Below are 17,601 nucleotides of genomic sequence, written 5' to 3'. Positions count from 1 at the left end.
TAATTATTATTATATAATCGATAAAGAGATCATATCAGATTTTTAGTGGGTACACCACTAAAAAGTTTGGGAATCACTGATGTGCTGCATTCATGTACCAATGTTCTTTTTAAATCCCTGATAATATCGATACAGTATTTTTTACAATTTTCCACAATGTATGAGATATTCAGTTTGTTTATTTTGCTATGTACAACCATCATAAACTGATAAAAAAAATGATATTTTGAGAAATAATGTAATTTATTTAGAGACACCTGTGTCCATGATAATTTTTTTTTTCTTATCTAAGCTTAAAAGTTGTAAAGTCGCCCCAAAAAGTCCAGCACGTCTCATGTTTGCGTCATGGTGGCGTGGAGGTCTCCATCCCCGCAAAGCTGGCGGTCATCATCAGTTGTGGTGTTTCTGGACTGTGCTGTACAGCTCACGTACATCAGCGCCCTCTTCAGGCTTCAGCCTGTCAGTGTCAAACAGCGTTAATATTTGATCCCCTTGGTGCAGGACACTTTACGGTAGGACGGTACTTCTAATCTCAACTCATTCATCATGGACTCACCCTGAGACGCGGCCATCACTTTTAACCATGGCGTACTCCACACAGTCGACCTCCTCCACAAAGCGTTTGCGGGGAGCAGGCGTGACGTTGGAGTAGATGGCACCGTCAGGGGATTTGGTGAAGCTGACCTTGGAATAAACCAGGTCTTCCAGGCAATCTGGACCCCCGTCGGACTGAGGAGTATAAATATGCAGTATTACAAGTGTACATTTATTTACTGTCAATCAATTCCTGCAATTCAGTGGCATTTGGTTTGTTCATTTTTTCATATTTACGATCTAATTTAACAAGGAAGCTCAGATTCGGTCAGACTGTGCAGGTATTTATTTATATTATTCTGCATTGTTTCTTTTGCTGCACAGTGGTCGAGTGGTTAGCGCGTAGACCTCACAGCTAGGAGACCAGGGTTCAATTCCACCCTCGGCCATCTCCGTCTGGAGTTTGCATGCTCCGGGTTTCCAAAAACATGCTAGGTTAATTGGCGACTCCAAATTGTCCATAGGTATGAATGTGAGTGTGAATGGTTGTTTGTCTATATGTGCCCTGTGATTGGCTGGCCACCAGTCCAGCGTGTACCCCGCCTCTCTCCCAAAGACAGCTGGGATAGGCTCCAGCATCCCCCGCGACCCTCGTGAGGATAAGCGGTAGAAAATGAATGAATGTTCCTTTTCAGGGGCTGCACAGTGGTTGAGTGGTTAGCACGTAGACCTCACAGCTAGGAGGCCAGGGTTCAATTCCACCCTCGGCCATCTCTGTGTGGAGTTTGCATGCGTGGGTTTTCCCTCCCACATTCCAAAAACATGCTAGGTTAATTGGCGACTCCAAATTGTCCATAGGTATGAATGTGAGTGTGAATGGTTGTTTGTCTATATGTGCCCTGTGATTGGCTGGCCACCAGTCCAGTCCCCGCCTCTATGAATGAATGAATGTTTCTTTTCACTCCTCCGTGAATCACCACCTTATTGTGGTGGAGGGGTGTGAGTGCCTGAGTCATCCTCGGGATCTTTCAAGATGAACAGGGACTAGGGAATAGGGAATAAGACAGGGAAGACAGGGAATAAGAAGTTTTGTGGTCAGTTTCACTTGGTCACCTGTGCTTTGGAATCTGCGGTCTCTCTGTTTGATGGCCTCTTTTTCCTAGAAGAAGAAGAAGGTTGTTCTTGAAGCGGAGTAGACGACAACCTGGACTAAAGCATAACGCTGTAGTCTTCACCTCAACACCAGGAAGACGGCAAGAGCCAGGACCACCAGAACAACGACGGCGACTAAGCTGCCATAAGCTGCCACCATCATGGGACCTGAGCAACAGTGCGTCATAGTTACCATGGCGACAATCAAAACTTTCCAGGGAGGAACTCACTGACCACTTACCAGTCTCCACTTGGAGCAACACTGTTGCATTACAGCGCCCTCTACCGTTGGAAGCCACGCAGTGGTACTCGCCACTGGCGCTGGTTTGGATGTTGGTGAAGGTGATGCTACTCTCAGATGCTACGTTCAAGTCGTCATTGGTCTTGAACCACTTGTAGTTTGCCTCTGGGTTGGCATCGCTGCTGCAATTCATACTGACTGAAGCACCCTTGCGTACTTCACTGGAGGGTCCCACTGAGATCACGCAAACCTTAGGAGCATCTGGTAGAGAACATGGGTGGAGATACACTTTAGTCACGGTGAAACCCTAAAATCTTTCACAAAGTCGAGCCTGGAGGTTCACTAGGTTTCTTCTGTGATGTTCTGACTCCACTCTCAGGAGAAGATGTGTGTCAAATGGCGGAAAAAACTCATGATCTTCTCACTCTCCTCTTGCTGCAGTCATTGTAGACGTTTGGGACTCCATGTTGGACTTTGGTACCTAAACTGAACATCTATGTTGGAATCAGTAGCTCCATATTGGACTTTGGTCTTTATAGTGGACCTCCAAGGTGAAATCAGGACCTCCATGTTAGACTTTGGTCCCTATATGGTTTACACCCATGTTTAGTATTTACCCTGGACCTTTGTATTGGACTTAGGACCCCTATGTTGGACTTTGGTCCTTTAACCGGATTTCCATGTTCTGTTTTGGACTACCAAAACAGAACATCCATGTTGAACTCAGTGAACTCAGGACATCCATTTTGGAATTAGGACCTTCATGGTGGACTTCGATACCTAAACTGTTAGATCTTCTGTTAGACTGTTAGAAACTGTTAGACTTTAGATCTTCCATGTTGGTACCTAACCTTGACATCAATGATGGAACCTCCATGTTGGATTTTGGCCCTTGTGCTGGATGTCTAAGTTGAACTTAGGACATGTTGGACTTTGGAACCTAGACTGGACATACATGGACTTATGACTTGAGTATACACTGGACCTTTTGACACTATGTTGGACTTTGGTCCTTTAACAGGGACTCCATGTTGGACTAGGACCTCCATGTTGGACTTTTGCTGCCGAAACAGATTCTCCCTGCTGAACTCCGGACATTGATGTTGGACTTAGGACCTCCTTGGTGGAGTTTGTCGCTAATTAGACAAGAGCTGAGGACCTTCATGTTGGACTTTGGTACTTACACTGGACCCCTATGTTGGACTTTGGTCCTTTAACTGGATTTCCATGTTCTGTTTTGTACTACCAAAACAGAACATCCATGTTGAACTCAGTGAACGCAGGACATCCATTTTGGAATTAGGACCTTCATGGTGGACTTTGGTACCTAAACTGTTAGACTTTAGACCTTCCATGTTGGTACCTAACCTTGACATCAGTGATGGAACCTCCATGTTGGATTTTGGCCCTTGTACTGGATGTCTAAGTTGAACTTAGGACATGTTGGACTTTGGAACCTAGACTGGATATACATGGACTTATGACTTGAGTATACACTGGACCTTTTGACACTATGTCAGACTTTGGTCCTTTAACAGGGACTCCAGGACCTCAATGTTAGACTTTGGTACCTAAAGTGAACATCCATATTGGACTTAGGACCTCCATTGTGGACTTCGGTGCCTAAACTGGACGTCCATGTCAGACACTTACACTGCACGTCTATGAAAACTGATGAAGAGTTGACAAGTCCATATTTATTCTCAGACTGGCAGGAGAACGTTCCGGCATCTTCAGGGCGGATGGACCTCAAGTAATGTTTTTGAGATTTTTGGGGCAGAATTTGGTTGTCCTTGTACCAGATGTAGCGAGCAGCTGGGTTGGCATCGCTGCTGCAGGTCAGTGTCACCAACCGTCCCTCCTTGATGACGTGAGAAGGATTCACGAACAATGAGGATGATCTGGGAGCATCTGAAGGACAGGAGATTGTCCTCATCTTTGTTGCCACATGTCCTAAAGACATCGTTGTACTCACATTGGACATCGATGAGGACGGCTTCCGATGTCTTCTTCCCCAACTCGTTCTCCACAGTACACCAATACTCTGCTGAGTCTGAAGACTTGATGGAGTTGTAAACCAGCTGTGGGTCTTCACCGAGGACTTCATCATCATCTGAATGTCTCTTCTTCCTGTACCAGCGGTATTTTGTTGATGCTGAGACGTCGGTGTTACAGGTCAGAATCAGTGGACGTCCCTCCAATATCTCAGCAGCGTTACTCAGAGTCACTAAGGGACGCCGCAGAGCATCTGGAGGAGGAACCATGAGAATGATGAAAAGATTCACAAGGTTTCCCATATGGATTAATTAATAACGACCCCGCTTCCCACCCAAAGAGAGCTGGGATAGGCTCCAGCATGCCCTGCAATCCTAGTGAGGATAAGCGGCATAGAAAATGGATGGATTATTTGATAACTACTAAATAAAATAAAATAGTTATTTTTTATTATAATAAAACAATTAATAATAATTTCATTAGTAATCAGTGAATATGTATTAATTTTATTTTTTAACATATGTATATTAAAATATATACATATATTATATATATATATATGTGTGTTAAAAAATAAATTATTTTAATTTAATTAGTAATCAGTGAATATTTTATTAATTCTATTTTTTTACATATATATTAATTTATAAAAATTTATTAAAATTTATTAAATTTTTTACATATATATTAATATAGATATATGTGTTATATTATATATATATGTTAATGTAATTAGTAATCAGTGAATATTTTATTAATTTTTTTTAACATATATGTATTAATTTATAAAAAATTATTAATTTTATTTTTTACATATATATTAATATATATAATATATATATAATATATAACACATATATATATTAATATATATGCTAAAAAATAAAATATACAAATGTATTAAAATTTATTAATTTTATTTTTTAACACATATATATAATATAACATATATATATATTAATATATATGTTAAAAAATTAATAAATTTTAATAAATTAATATATATATATGTTAAAAATAACATTAATAAAATGTTAATTGATTACTAATTAAATTAATTAATTCTATATATCTATATCACTAATTAATACATTTATAAATTAATACATTTTTATAAATTAATATATATATATATGTTAAAAAATACAATTAATAAAATATTCACTCATTTACAGTGAATTTGGCTTTTTGTGTTTATCGTCAACTTTAGTGCTTGGTACCCCTTCCTAACCCAAAATAACTCACACAGGGGAGGGGACTCGACGTCATTTGCAGTACAGGTGACGTAGTCTCCGGGATATAAGTAGACTTCTAGTTTCGATCCAACAGCGGCCACATACTTCACTCCATTCAGCTGCCACTCAAAAGAGAAAGGTTGTTCTGGACGACAGTGTGTGTAACACAACAGCTGTGCAAGAATGTAAGATGATTCTACTTTGGCTTTCATCACCCGCACCTTCACGTCTGGAGACAAGAGGAGCAAATATGCAAACATAGAATATTATTATTCCTTTGGGAGTGGCAAAAAATGGTAGTCTTTGTACAGTGCCAAAGACGTGGATGAAGCATATGAATACTTTCTACATACTTATATGAAACTGTACGATAAGAACTGTCCCTGGAGAGAAATGTCAGAAACAATAGAAAGGAATCCTATGTTTCTGACGGATGTAACAAAAACATGAACTGATTGTAATGGAATCGAAATGGAAACTATAAAATCGGCATGTTCAAATGAAATAAAACCATTACCATTACCAATAACTACATTAGAAAGGTACGGAATAAGAGAATTAGTTCTGAACTGGGTCTATACTACTTAGCTGACAGGAAGCAATACGTAAAGCTAGGAGAACACACATCTGCAAGTTTATATATTATGTGTGGAGTACCCCAGGGGTCAATACTGGGACCAAAACTGTTCAACTTGTACGTCAATGACATCTCCAAATCTCTTAAAGCTGGTATTATTTACGGATGACACAACTTCTTTTTGTTCCAGAGAAAGCACAAATGAAATAATTAAAATTGTCAGAGATGGAATGGTCATATCAAGAAGATGGTTTGATAATAATAGATTGTTCTTGAACCTAGGTAAAACTAAAATTAAATGCCAGCGAGGCGTCCAGGAGGCATCCGGACTAGGAGAAGGAGAAACGGCTCTATTCTAAGCTCGACTCTAAGCCCCTCCCAGATGATTGAGCTCCTCCCCCTATCTCTTAGGGTGAGTCCAGCTAACCTACGGAGGAAACTCATTTCAGCCGCTTGTATCCGCGATCTCATTCTTTCGCTCACGACCCATTGAGAGCTTTGAGAGTTCAGCTCACCACGACGGTCCGGTACAGCGACGGCATGACTGCAGAGTCTGCGCCGATCTGTCTGTCGACCTCACGCTCCCACCTTCCCTCACTCGTGAACAAGACCCCGAGATACTTAAACTCCTCCCCCCGGGGCAGGACCTCATTCCCAAACCAGAAGGGTGCACTCCACCCTTTGCTGACTGAGAACCATGGCCTCTGATTTTTTCTAGAGAGTGAATTTATTTGGACAGTGCTGGTGTGGGGCGGCACGGCGGTCTAGTGGTTAGCGCGCAGACCTCACAGCTAAGAGACAAGGGTTCAATTCCACCATCTCTGTGTGGAGTTTGCATGCGTGGGTTTTCTCCGGGTACTCCGGTTTCCTCCCACATTCCAAAAACATGCTAGGTTAATTGGCGACTCCAAATTCTCCATAGGTATGAATGTGAGTGTGAATGGTTGTTTGTCTATATGTGCCCTGTGATTGGCTGGCCACCAGTCCAGGGTGTACCCCGCCTCTCGCCCGAAGACAGCTGGGATAGGCTCCAGCACCCCGCGACCCTCTTGAGGATAAGCGGTAGAAAATGAATGAATGTTTCTTTTCAGGGGCTGCACGGCGGACAAGTGGTTAGGGCGTAGACCTCACAGCAAGGAGACCAGGGTTCAATTCCACCCTCGGCCATCTCTGTGAGGAGTTTGCATGCGTGGGTTTTCTCCGGGTACTCCGGTTTACTCCCACATTCCAAAAACATGCTAGGTTAATTGGCGACTCCAAATTGTCCGTAGGTATGAATGTGAGTGTGAATGGTTGTTTGTCTATATGTGCCCTGTGATTGGCTGGCCACCAGTCCAGGGTGTACCCCGCCTCTCGCCCGAAGACAGCTGGGATAGGCTTCAGCACCCCGCGACCCTCTTGAGGATAAGCGGTAGAAAATGAATGAATGTTTCTTTTCAGGGGCTGCACGGCGGGAAAAGTGGTTAGGGCGTAGACCTCACAGCTAGGAGACCAGGGTTCAATCCCACCCTTGGCCATCTTTGTGTGGAGTTTGCATGTTCTAAATGTGAGTGTGAATGGTTGTTTGTCTATATGAGCCCTGTGATTGGCTGGCCACCAGTCCAGGGTGTACCCCGCCTCTCGCCTGAAGACAGCTGGCATAGGCTCCAGCACCCCGCGAACCTCGTGAGGATAAGCGGTAGAAAAGGAATGTTTCTTTTCATTCACGGCGGACAAGTGGTTAGCGCGTAAACCTCACAGCTAGGAGACCAGGGTTCAATTCCACCCTCGGCCATCTCTGTGTGGAGTTTGCATGTTCTCCCCGTGCATGCGTGGGTTTTTTCCGGGTACTCCGGTTTCCTCCCACATTCCAAAAACATGCTAGGTTAATTGGCGACTCCAAATTGTCCATAGATATGAATGTGAGTGTGAATGGTTGTTTGTCTATATGTGCCCTGTGATTGGCTGGCCACCAGGTTGTACCCCGCTTCGCGCCCGAAGACAGCTGGGATAGGCTCCAGCACCCCCGTGACCCTCATGAGGAAAAAGCGGTAGAAAATGAATGAATGAATGAATGAGTGCTGGTGTGGTGTCATGTTTGGAGGTGTTTGAGTGTGTTCATACCTGTTACTGTCAAAATACTTCCAGGTAAAATACTCTTCCATTCAAAAGAATTGTCCTGGAATTTGAAGCAATACTGAGCGGAATCATTCATCTTCACGTTTTTGATTGTCAGCACCCCTCCAACATATGACAGATGACTCTTGTACTGGGGTTCCAACGTGATATCCTCGGGTATGCTGGGAGTTTTCCACATGTGACTACGATCTGGTCTGAACCAGAACTTGTGGCTGTAGCTGTACGTACCATCGTACTTGCATATAATGTCCACCCTTGAGCCCTTCAGGGCACAGATGTGTCTCTTCTCGTATACCACCTTGTGACATGGGCTGGTATACACACCTGGAAGTCAGAAGAAGGACTTTAGATGAGTTAGCATGGAGCTACATGCTACACGAAGACTGAAGAATCTACTCACACTTTGGAGGAGACGCAGCACGCTCATGTCCTTTTTTTGCGCAGGAATAACTGTCCTTGGAGTACAGGTCTACTGAGTAATCTTGGGAGTTTGCATTTGGGATTCCCTCCCCATTCTTATACCAGATGTATGAAGAATCAGGCCAGTGACTGCATGTGCTCAGACACTTCAGATCTTTCCGGTAATTCCTCTGAACTGTATAGTAGTTCGTGGGCACTTTTACCTCGAAAGCTGGAATTGAATGAACAGACCACTTACATCATGTGATGATGAATGTCTTCATATGCATTTCCACAAAGGCAGTAGAGTTTGGGTCAGTTTCCATTGGCATGAGTTGGGAATTGTACCAAGTACAGTAGAAAAAAAGGGGCGGAGCTAGACAGTGCAGTCTGTTAATTGGTGACAGAGAATGGAAAGAAGAGAAACAACAAGATGTTCTCTTTTGATGTATTTCTTTGTTGGTGCCACGCTATGTCTCCCACCCACACCACCAGGCACTCAAAAGTTTGGACTTCCTGACCTCAAACTGGACTGGAGTTTGGTGGAAATGTGTTTTTAGAGAAAGCAGTACCAATGACTGACACCTCGACTCCAGTCTTGATGGTGTAGGCTTCTTTGCGGGGATAGTTAGTTGTGAATCTGAACTTGACCACGGCGCTCTGCCTCAAGTCGGCGATGGTCAGACTGCAGTTGTCGTTATGGCAGTCAGATCGCAAACGACCAAAGTAGTCAGGGTCCAGCATCAGATCTTCAGGGTCATTATTTTGACCTTTGATGAACCACACTGTTTTCTCAACTCTTGTCTCACGCTCATTTTGCGTGGCCGGGTAGGTGAAGTAGCAATGAAGGTTCACTGTGGTTCCTGCTTCGGCACAGATCTCAGTCGGTGTACAGTTCCCTCCCCAATCGGCACCGAGGACCACTGAAACACAGAACATTACATTTCATTACACACCTGAGAACCACAAGTGAAGCTTGTGACAAACCATTTTTGTTTGTTTGTGCCACGCCCTTTTTTGCGGTTCATGGTTCCCCTGATCTAAATCGAATTAAGAACATTTGGGCATGGATGGCAAGGGAAGTTAACAAAAATAGTTAACATAGCAACATTCCCGCTTGCCTCCTGGAAACACTGACATCAAGCATGCCCAATCCCATTTTTTAGCTGATTAACAAGGAATGCACAGCTACTCATAAAGGACTCCTATGCTAGGTTAATTGGCGACTCCAAATTGAGTGTGAATGGTTGTTTGTCTATATGTGCCCTGTGATTGGCTGGCCACCAGTCCTATCCTAATGAGGATAAACGGCATAGAAAATAGATGGATGGATGTATTTTGCCAAATCCCATAGATTGTTCCATTTTTAATATGACATTTTATTTGGGAGATTTCCATTGTGTCCTGTGAGAATTTTGGCAGATTTTTTTAGCATATTGTGCTGCTCTGTCATTTTTGGGTGTAGTTCTCACTTCTCTAAACGATGCTGCTTTCTCTTTCTTCTTAGGTTTTATTTCCCTCTGAGACACATTGAATTATTTTGGAAGATGTCATCGGAGAGGAAAAGGTGGTCTGTGTTGTTCACAGGGGTGTCACTAGGTTCTGAGGATGAATTTAGTAGACAAATAAAAAACAAAAAAAAAACAAATAACGAACAAGAACCGGGATATAACTTTCACACTTTTGGACAGATTTAGTAAAGATACTCAATTGTGATTGAGATTTTTTTTTTGGAGAATAAAAAAAACTATATATATATATAATTATTTAGGGGGGCTTAAGAACATTTTAGGGTGGTTGAAGCCCCCCTACAATAGGCCTAATGACACCACTGGACTGGGTAATGGCGCAGTGAAGGGGCTCGCTACCTTACACCATTAAATAAAGGGAAATGGACAGATTTATGATTATAAATTAATGGCAGATAATTCTAATACTATTATAAAAAACTTGTCAGAGATTTTTTTGTAAAAAAAAAATCTATAAAAAATAAAAGAAAAATCAATTAAAAATATACAATTATTTAGAGGGGGCTTAAGAACATATAAAAATAGGCCTAATGACACCACCGGTTCTTCAAGAGGTCTTGTTCGCTTTAATGTGGTTCGTTCTCAGTCATCCTCCACTTCTGTTGGGTTGCTTCACACTTGATTATTATCACTGAGACGATGCCTCAGGAAGTGACACGACAGTCGAGCACTTCTAATCTTGTACATCAGCGACTAGAAAAGTCCAATTCAGTTTCTATTTCATGTGAATTGTGTGGACAAGGAACATAGAAATGCACACACATACAAAGGCATGTGATGTTTTAGCTGAGACAAAAATTACTGTACTAATAATACTAAGATAAAAACATGCAGAGATGCTGCCAGCGTGGAAAAACAACTTCTCTGTTAAAGTTGGTCTAGAAAGGCACCATTTTATACATCACATTCAAACTCACTCCAACTCAAAACGCTCAGATACAAAAGTAGACATGTACTACCTTGCACGTTGAGAAGGAGGACCACAAATCTCTTTTTAAAACTCATATCGGAGTATTTGAACACGTAGAAACGTGTGGGTTTACCATCCGCAGCAACAAGACAAAGAGGAGGCGGTTTTGCATCTGCTGTTCAAAGAAACAGAGCAAGAACTGACCTTCCTCTTTCCCTTTTTGACATGCATGACTAAAACCACCTCATTAAATCAACTTCAAATTCCTTTTTTTTTTTTCTTCACAAGCAACTTCCTGAAATAAGATCAACACACTTTCACAAACACGGCTGAGACGTTGATGCACTTTGATACTTGAAAATGATACCTCGCAGTTTGTTAAGAACAACACAGGGTATTTGGGGAAAAATAGTTTTGGAAATGATTTACCTGATCACTTTCACTTTCGGTTGCACGACGGTCGAGTGGTTAACACGCAGACCTCACAGCTAGGAGACCCGAGTTGAATCCCCGTCCATGCGTGGGTTTCCTCCCACATTCCAAAAACATGCTAGGTTAATTGGCGACTCCAAATTGTCCATAGGTATGAATGTGAGTGTGAATGGTTGTTTGTCTATATGTGCCCTGTGATTGGCTGGCCACCAGTCCAGGGTGTACCCCGCCTCTCGCCCGAAAACAGCTGGGATAGGCTCCAGCACACCCCCCCCCCCCGTGACCCTTGTGAGGATAAACGGTAGAAAATGAATGAATGAACTTTAATGTTGTGCTACACAAGATGGCGGCCTGTGAGCTAGTTCTGTGATTTGAATCCAAGACAGGTAGAATTATACTCTATTAATAACTTTGGCAGTTTAATTGTTTCTTCATTTGTATTTTGTAGTTTGAATTTTGTTTTCATTCCATTTTTGTCCCTTTTGTGGTAACCTTTGTACCTTTTTTTTGTCAATGGTCATTAGCGCTAGTGTGCTATTCAAGGTAACTGTATGGCATCTATTGTATTGATAAGCATAAGACTGACTTAATTACCTTATTGACTTTAGTATTCCATGTGCCTTACGCTGGTCATTATGTTTATGTGTATTACTTACATTGATATACTGGTTGTTTCTTCTATTTTTTTCTATGTTGTTGTAGTACCACAGCCCTTTGAAATCGAAATAATGTTGAAGCATTAGTGTGATGATTTAAACGTCCTTACGCTTTAATACTGAAAGACAACCGGCTCGACCAATCACAAAACAATCAGTCGTTTCCTTTTCACCATTCACATGACGCCTGGGCTTAGGAGGCGGGGCTGCAGTGACGGTCCAAGCTAGCTCAGCAGCCATTGATGCTACACAACCAGATTAGGAAACTGACAACAATTCCTTCATAAACGTTTTTGAGGATTGGAGACATGGTTTCTCACTCCCTCGCCCTGCCGATGATCTGCTTCACCACGCTGTGGGCGCTGGTGGGGGTCGTGGCTCCCTTCTTAGTTCCCAAAGGACCGAATCGAGGGTAGGTGCAGTAGCCGTAACGACGTTATGTCGTCCTTTTATTCCGTCTCTGCTCAATGCGGACAAGCATAACAACCTGTTTACGTTATTTCCGTTTAACTTTCCTTCCCATAATCGCCAATGACCGCTGCTCATGCGTACACCATCGTGTGTCCTTGTCTCCTTTCCGCTCATCCTTAATTCCTTCCTACTTCCCATCCTCCCTCTCACCCAACCTTCCATACCGTCTAACCTTGTGCCATCCCTCCTTTCACACTTCCTGACACCTTTCTGTCATCTCCTTATCCTTGCTCCCATCTTTCCTCTGGTCTTCCCTCATGTCTTTCCTTCTATGCTTCCTCGCATCCTTTTTCCCATCCATCCTTTCATGCTTCCATCCATACGTCATCTTTCCTTCCAGTCTTCCATCCTTCCTCTCATCCTTTTCCCATCCTGCCTGTATTTTACTGCATTAAAACTTGAATTATAGGTTACTTTTAACCCTCTTTAACTAAACAAACTCACTTTAAGAAAACCTCAACTACTCCCTTCATGAGTTTTCATGTCCGTATTCTGATATATATATATACATTTTTTTTTACATATCAGCTTGTAGCTACTTAGCATATCTTCAAATGTGTCCTGTATGTTTCAGTAGCCGGTAGAAAGATGTGAGCCTCAAGACATTTGAGTCAGGGATTTGGATGAAACGAAACCTACTGTACCACTTCCCACCAAAGTGGTTATGTTTTAGTGCAGATCTGGATAAATGTGCAGATTACTTCAACAGTTCTTGAGGACGGCAGTGGTTCAGGAGGTAGAAGGTCGTCCGGAAAGCGGGAGGTTGGCGGTACGATCCTGGCTCACTCCACCAAGCTTTATCCACCTGCCCATGCTGGTGTATGAATACGAATGAATGAGTTGGCAGCCATGTTTCCGTCCGACTACCTCAGGGCAGATGTAGTTACTGAGGAGTGAATGAATAACGCGTTCACTTCATTGTGAAGCCCTATAAAAGCTAATGCATTATTATTATTATTATAACCGTTGGTCATACTACAGATGGCACTCTTGTCCTCACAATGTTTCCTGCTCCTGATATTCTGCTCTCTTGTCTCTGCCAGCGTGATCGTCACCAGTTTGATTCTCACCGCCATCTGCTGCTACCTCTTGTGAGTACTGGCTCCTCTTCCTCATACTCCCTCTCTTTTTCCTCTTCTTCATCTTCCTACTCACCCTTACCTTTCTCTGATTCTTCTCCTCCCTCCTGCTCTTACTTTACTTGTTCCTTTTGACATGGTTCATAGTTGAATGGCTAAATTGATTGCCTGATCACTCAGAAATAGCTTCATTGTGCAGGGTTTGTATGGCTACATGGTCTAAAAGTCTATGGAAGTTGTATATTAATTCCACCACTAGAGGGAGCCCGCACTTCATCATGTGTTAGGTTGGGTTCATCCTGATGAACTGCTTGAATCATTAGGAGGATATTCACCCTCCTATAGAAGCTTCAAATAACCTTTACTGCACAGTGGATGACCACGTGTGATCCTTTGTGTATATGTGTGTGTGTGTGTGTGTGTGTGTCCACAGCTGGTTGATAGCCATCCTCGCTCAGACCAACCCTCTGTTTGGCCCTCAGCTGAAGAATGAAACCATATGGTACCTGCGCTACTTCTGGGAGTAGACCAGGTGAGTCCCCGTGTGATGGAATGTATCAGTCAGTAGTAAATCATGTACATGGAAATAATTGTGTCTTTTTTTTGTCCATAAGCTGAATATAATACAGTCCAATTGTCAGGCCAGTTGGCCACTTGACAGCAGTGTTGGCTTACCTCACACCCTCTTTGTCTGCAACCAAACAGCCTGCAAGGCTTTGATTGATGAGAAGCACATACAAATGACCAATACACATGATGACACAATGACAAGATTATATTAAACGTTATTGATGGTAAACATCTCTTTTTACCTTATGATTGACACAAGAGGTTCTCATCCGATTGCAGTCTTAAATATTGGCTGATATCAGCACACATCTTACATACTTTTTTTTGTATTACTTGTTTAGTGGCATGTTGGAAAATACTTGATGAAGTGATATTACTCAAACAGAATAACAGTCATGTTATGACAACCCCACAGGGGCGGGCTTTATTTGCTATCACGTGGCGGTTTCTCACACTTTGTGCAAATGTTTCAAACAGCTATAGACGTTTCAGGAAGTCGTGGTGTTTGCGAAAATTGTTTTTTTGTGTCTCCAATCTCGTTGTACATCTTGTATAATCACAATAAACACCATTCCATTCCATTTTTTTCAAATGCACGATGAAGTTGGCCGTATTTTTGTGCCACACCAGAACGTGTGTGCATGACAAGTTTTGCACACAGCTGCAACGTCAACCAATATGGACATCAATATTGTTGAAGATTTAGTCGCAATGCATGGAGAGGCTGACATCCCATAAGAAAAGTTAGCCAGGCTACATCCTTTTCTCAATTATTTATTCATTCATTCATTCATTTTCTACTGCTTATCCTCACGAGGGTCGCGGGGGTGCTGGAGCCTATCCCAGCTGTCTTCGGGCGAGAGGCTGGGTACACCCTGGACTGGTTGCCAGCCAATCACAGGGCACATATAGACAAACAACCATTCACACTCACATTCATACCTATGGACAATTTGGAGTCGCCAATTAACCTAGCATGTTTTTGGAATGTGGGAGGAAACCGGAGTACCCGGAGAAAACCCACGCATGCAAACTCCACACAGAGATGGCCGAGGGTGGGATTGAGCTTGGGTCTTCTAGCTGTGAGGTCTGCGCGCTAACCACTTGTCCACCGTGCAGCCCTTTTCTCAATTACTGGGCTAAATTATCCATTGATAAATATAAGAATTTTTGTATTTTATTCCCTAACCCAAACAGCACACACGCTATGCTGGTAAAATAAATTGTAAAATGCACGGTTGCAGAGTGTTTAGCATGTTGGCCACATAGTCAGGAAATGGGTTGTCCTGCCATTGGCTGGCGACCAGTCCGGGGCGTACCCACCTCTTGCCCGAAGTCACCTGGGATAGACTCCTGCATACCTGCAACCCTAGTGAGGATAAGCAGCATACAGAAATAGATAGAAAATGGAATTTGAGAAAGAATAAAACATATTTCATAGAGCTGTACTGCTGGGAGCTAATTTAATTTTGTCTTCTATGTCTTTCAGAGATCTCTGTCCTCCTCTCCCTGGTTCCGGCCATTTCAACGTAACTCCCAACACACACACACACACACACACACACAATCATGACATATGTGTAAAATGAATACTAATGTACAGTTGAGTATGTTCAATGGATGAAATGTTGTTTAATGTGTGTTCTGATCTTCCACTTGTAAAACGTGCAATTATACTGTAATTTTATGTTGATACTTGAACAGGGATTTTTTTTTTGGTTTGTATTTATTTTGGCCTGTAATGCTCTCGTTGTCCACGTGGTGGTGTTGTGCAACTGTGATGTGTTTACGAGCGCTCCGACGGCGGCCATGAGGATCTCCTCAACACCCCCGGGAGTGAAGAGCCACTCTCCTCCACTTGTTCCCTCACAAGAACCCTTGTGCAGCCCTCTCCTCGTTGCCATGGTGATCTGCTCTCCTAATTCAACACCTTTTTTTTCCTGCTTAAAACCCCGCTGACACACTGTACTTTTTATTATTAGGACACCTGGAACTCATATTACATGTTATTGTTTAACCATTATTTAAGCTGCAGGAAATAACCCAGTAATCCAAAGCAGAAAGAGAATGGCGTTATCTGACTGTATTTAGCATTAGCTGCTAGCGACCACCACAATGCCACCCATAGCTTTCCCATCCCCACTCTTCCCCCCACCCCCTTTCTCCTTGAATTCACTATGCTTCAGCCAAAAAGTATGAAAATCAAAATACAGCTACTTTTTAGAAAGACCAAATTACGTTGTATCTTCTCTGTCCAGTTGTGGGACTGGCCTGCACCTTGACACCTGAATCAGGTTCTCAAGCATCTGACCTCCTTTTGCTGCTTTTATTCCTGACACTTTTTTAGTAAAATGTCTAAAATGACACTTCCACCAAGCGGTAATGGCCCGGTTTGGAACACGAAACAAAGTACAGCAATGAAGGACATTTTGTATTTTATTTTGTAAAATTTATTTTATTTTATGTGGTCCTTCACGTCACTAAAATAACGCTACTTATCAATATGAAGGCAAGGCGTCATGACGTCATATGAAAAAAAAAAAATCTGATTCCGGTAATTGACTTGCAGTGTCAATGTAGCCTAGCTATGCCCCTTTGACGGCCACACCGCTATGATGTGTCATTTTGGTACTTATTTTGGGCTCAGTGAAATGAGCCACACTGCTTAGTGGATAGTATTTGTTTTATGAAGTACTATAGTTTCCAGTGTCCTTTGAATCAAATGTGCACACAGTCCAATACTGGAAGTAGTCACTTTCTCTTTTGAATATCTGCACATAAAGTGTGTGAGGAGTCACCATGGTAACGGAAGTGTAAATGACAGATGTACGTATCACTGGCTGGATATGAGATGCCCTTTGTTGTTGTTATTATTATTATTATTATTATTAGTGTATGTGCTTATGTGCGTGAAGAAAAGACTACATTAATTAAATAACTTGCATTGTTTTACCAGCGTCCCTCGCCATGTTGAAGGAAACACAAATAAGGCTTTAGGCCACCGTTGTGCCGTCATGTGACCAATTCCTCAAGTGACTCAGCATTTCTGCAAAGGACACAAAAAAATGTTTTCACATGCGCTAATGCGGTACAAAAGAAATTTAACATGCACTTCTGGGATGTCATTTAACAAACTGTTTCTATATCCTAGTTACCTTATTTAGCTACACAAGGGGTTTATTCACATCCAAAAATTGTGGGCTTTATTTAAGCCTTGACCCACATTTTCTTTTCACAGATGAACACTAATGTATACGCACGCACACACACACAGAGAACGCCTGCAGGCCCACACATATGGGTTTCATATCAGCTAAATATGCAGCTTATCCTCTGTAATATTCATAAATAGGCCATGATGTGCTGATGCGACAAACCCCATTTCTCCAAAAAGACATTAAATGTATGCGTGCATCCATACGAGATGGCCTAAATAAGACTGGCGGTGCAGTCGATGACTGAGAGTATAGCAGCAAAACTATTGATGCATATTTTCGTCCCTCGCCAAAAATAATTCAAACACGAAAGACTATAGAAGTAGAAATAAGAACCTTTTTACAAAATTAAAAAGATATTCACTATGCTGCCATGAGTGGGAAACATCGTGGACTGGAAAGAGTTTCTGTTGAGGGTACATGTCACATCCACAGGTAAAGTTGTGCCTGGAGGGGCTCTGCACTCACTGCCAGGGAATCAACAGGGG

At 42.3% G+C, this 17,601-nt stretch overlaps 2 protein-coding genes across 3 annotated transcripts; one reads left to right on the top strand and one right to left on the bottom strand.

Annotated features, from left to right (window-relative positions):
* Positions 1 to 247: 247 nt before the first annotated feature.
* On the bottom strand, positions 248 to 11,359 carry LOC131131044 (cell adhesion molecule CEACAM5-like). 2 transcript variants are annotated; one of them, XM_058075344.2, is made up of 12 exons: positions 10,740 to 11,359; positions 8,824 to 9,174; positions 8,253 to 8,483; positions 7,838 to 8,176; positions 5,168 to 5,386; positions 3,903 to 4,175; positions 3,581 to 3,838; positions 1,928 to 2,188; positions 1,770 to 1,854; positions 1,648 to 1,693; positions 557 to 729; positions 248 to 457 (listed from the first exon to the last, which is right to left on the bottom strand). In XM_058075344.2, the coding sequence occupies exons 1-12, from the start codon at positions 10,783 to 10,785 to the stop codon at positions 391 to 393; spliced, it is 2,349 nt and encodes a 782-aa protein (XP_057931327.2). In that variant the 5' UTR covers positions 10,786 to 11,359; the 3' UTR covers positions 248 to 390. The 2 variants fall into 2 exon arrangements, with proteins under 2 accessions (XP_057931327.2, XP_057931346.2); XM_058075363.2 differs by having other exon boundaries at positions 11,120 to 11,359.
* Positions 11,360 to 11,968: 609 nt separating this feature from the next.
* Positions 11,969 to 16,847, top strand: atpv0e2 (ATPase H+ transporting V0 subunit e2). Its single transcript, XM_058075411.2, has 4 exons — positions 11,969 to 12,190; positions 13,293 to 13,340; positions 13,762 to 13,860; positions 15,388 to 16,847. The coding sequence occupies exons 1-3, from the start codon at positions 12,087 to 12,089 to the stop codon at positions 13,853 to 13,855; spliced, it is 246 nt and encodes an 81-aa protein (XP_057931394.1). The 5' UTR covers positions 11,969 to 12,086; the 3' UTR covers positions 13,856 to 13,860; positions 15,388 to 16,847.
* The last annotated feature ends 754 nt before the right edge of the window (positions 16,848 to 17,601 follow it).

The sequence above is a fragment of the Doryrhamphus excisus genome, linkage group LG9, assembly GCF_037039965.1.
Source record: "Doryrhamphus excisus strain RoL-2023G ecotype Guam linkage group LG9, RoL_Dexc_Guam_v1.1, whole genome shotgun sequence".
NCBI classification, from domain to species: Eukaryota; Metazoa; Chordata; class Actinopteri; order Syngnathiformes; family Syngnathidae; genus Doryrhamphus; species Doryrhamphus excisus.
The sequence above is the reverse complement of the archived record's forward strand: the minus strand, read 5'-3'. Positions and strand labels throughout refer to the sequence as shown.

Coding starts and splice junctions, on each gene's coding strand:
- LOC131131044 (XM_058075344.2), bottom strand. CDS start 10,785: ATGAGTTTTAAAAAGAGATTTGTGGTCCTCCTTCTCAACGTGCAAG. Junction 1,855..1,927: donor GTTGCTCCAAGTGGAGACTG/GTAAGTGGTCAG, acceptor ACTGTTGCTCAG/GTCCCATGATGGTGGCAGCT. Junction 458..556: donor AGTGATGGCCGCGTCTCAGG/GTGAGTCCATGA, acceptor TGACACTGACAG/GCTGAAGCCTGAAGAGGGCG.
- atpv0e2 (XM_058075411.2), top strand. CDS start 12,087: ATGGTTTCTCACTCCCTCGCCCTGCCGATGATCTGCTTCACCACGCTG. Junction 12,191..13,292: donor CCCAAAGGACCGAATCGAGG/GTAGGTGCAGTA, acceptor TGTCTCTGCCAG/CGTGATCGTCACCAGTTTGA. Junction 13,341..13,761: donor GCCATCTGCTGCTACCTCTT/GTGAGTACTGGC, acceptor GTGTGTCCACAG/CTGGTTGATAGCCATCCTCG.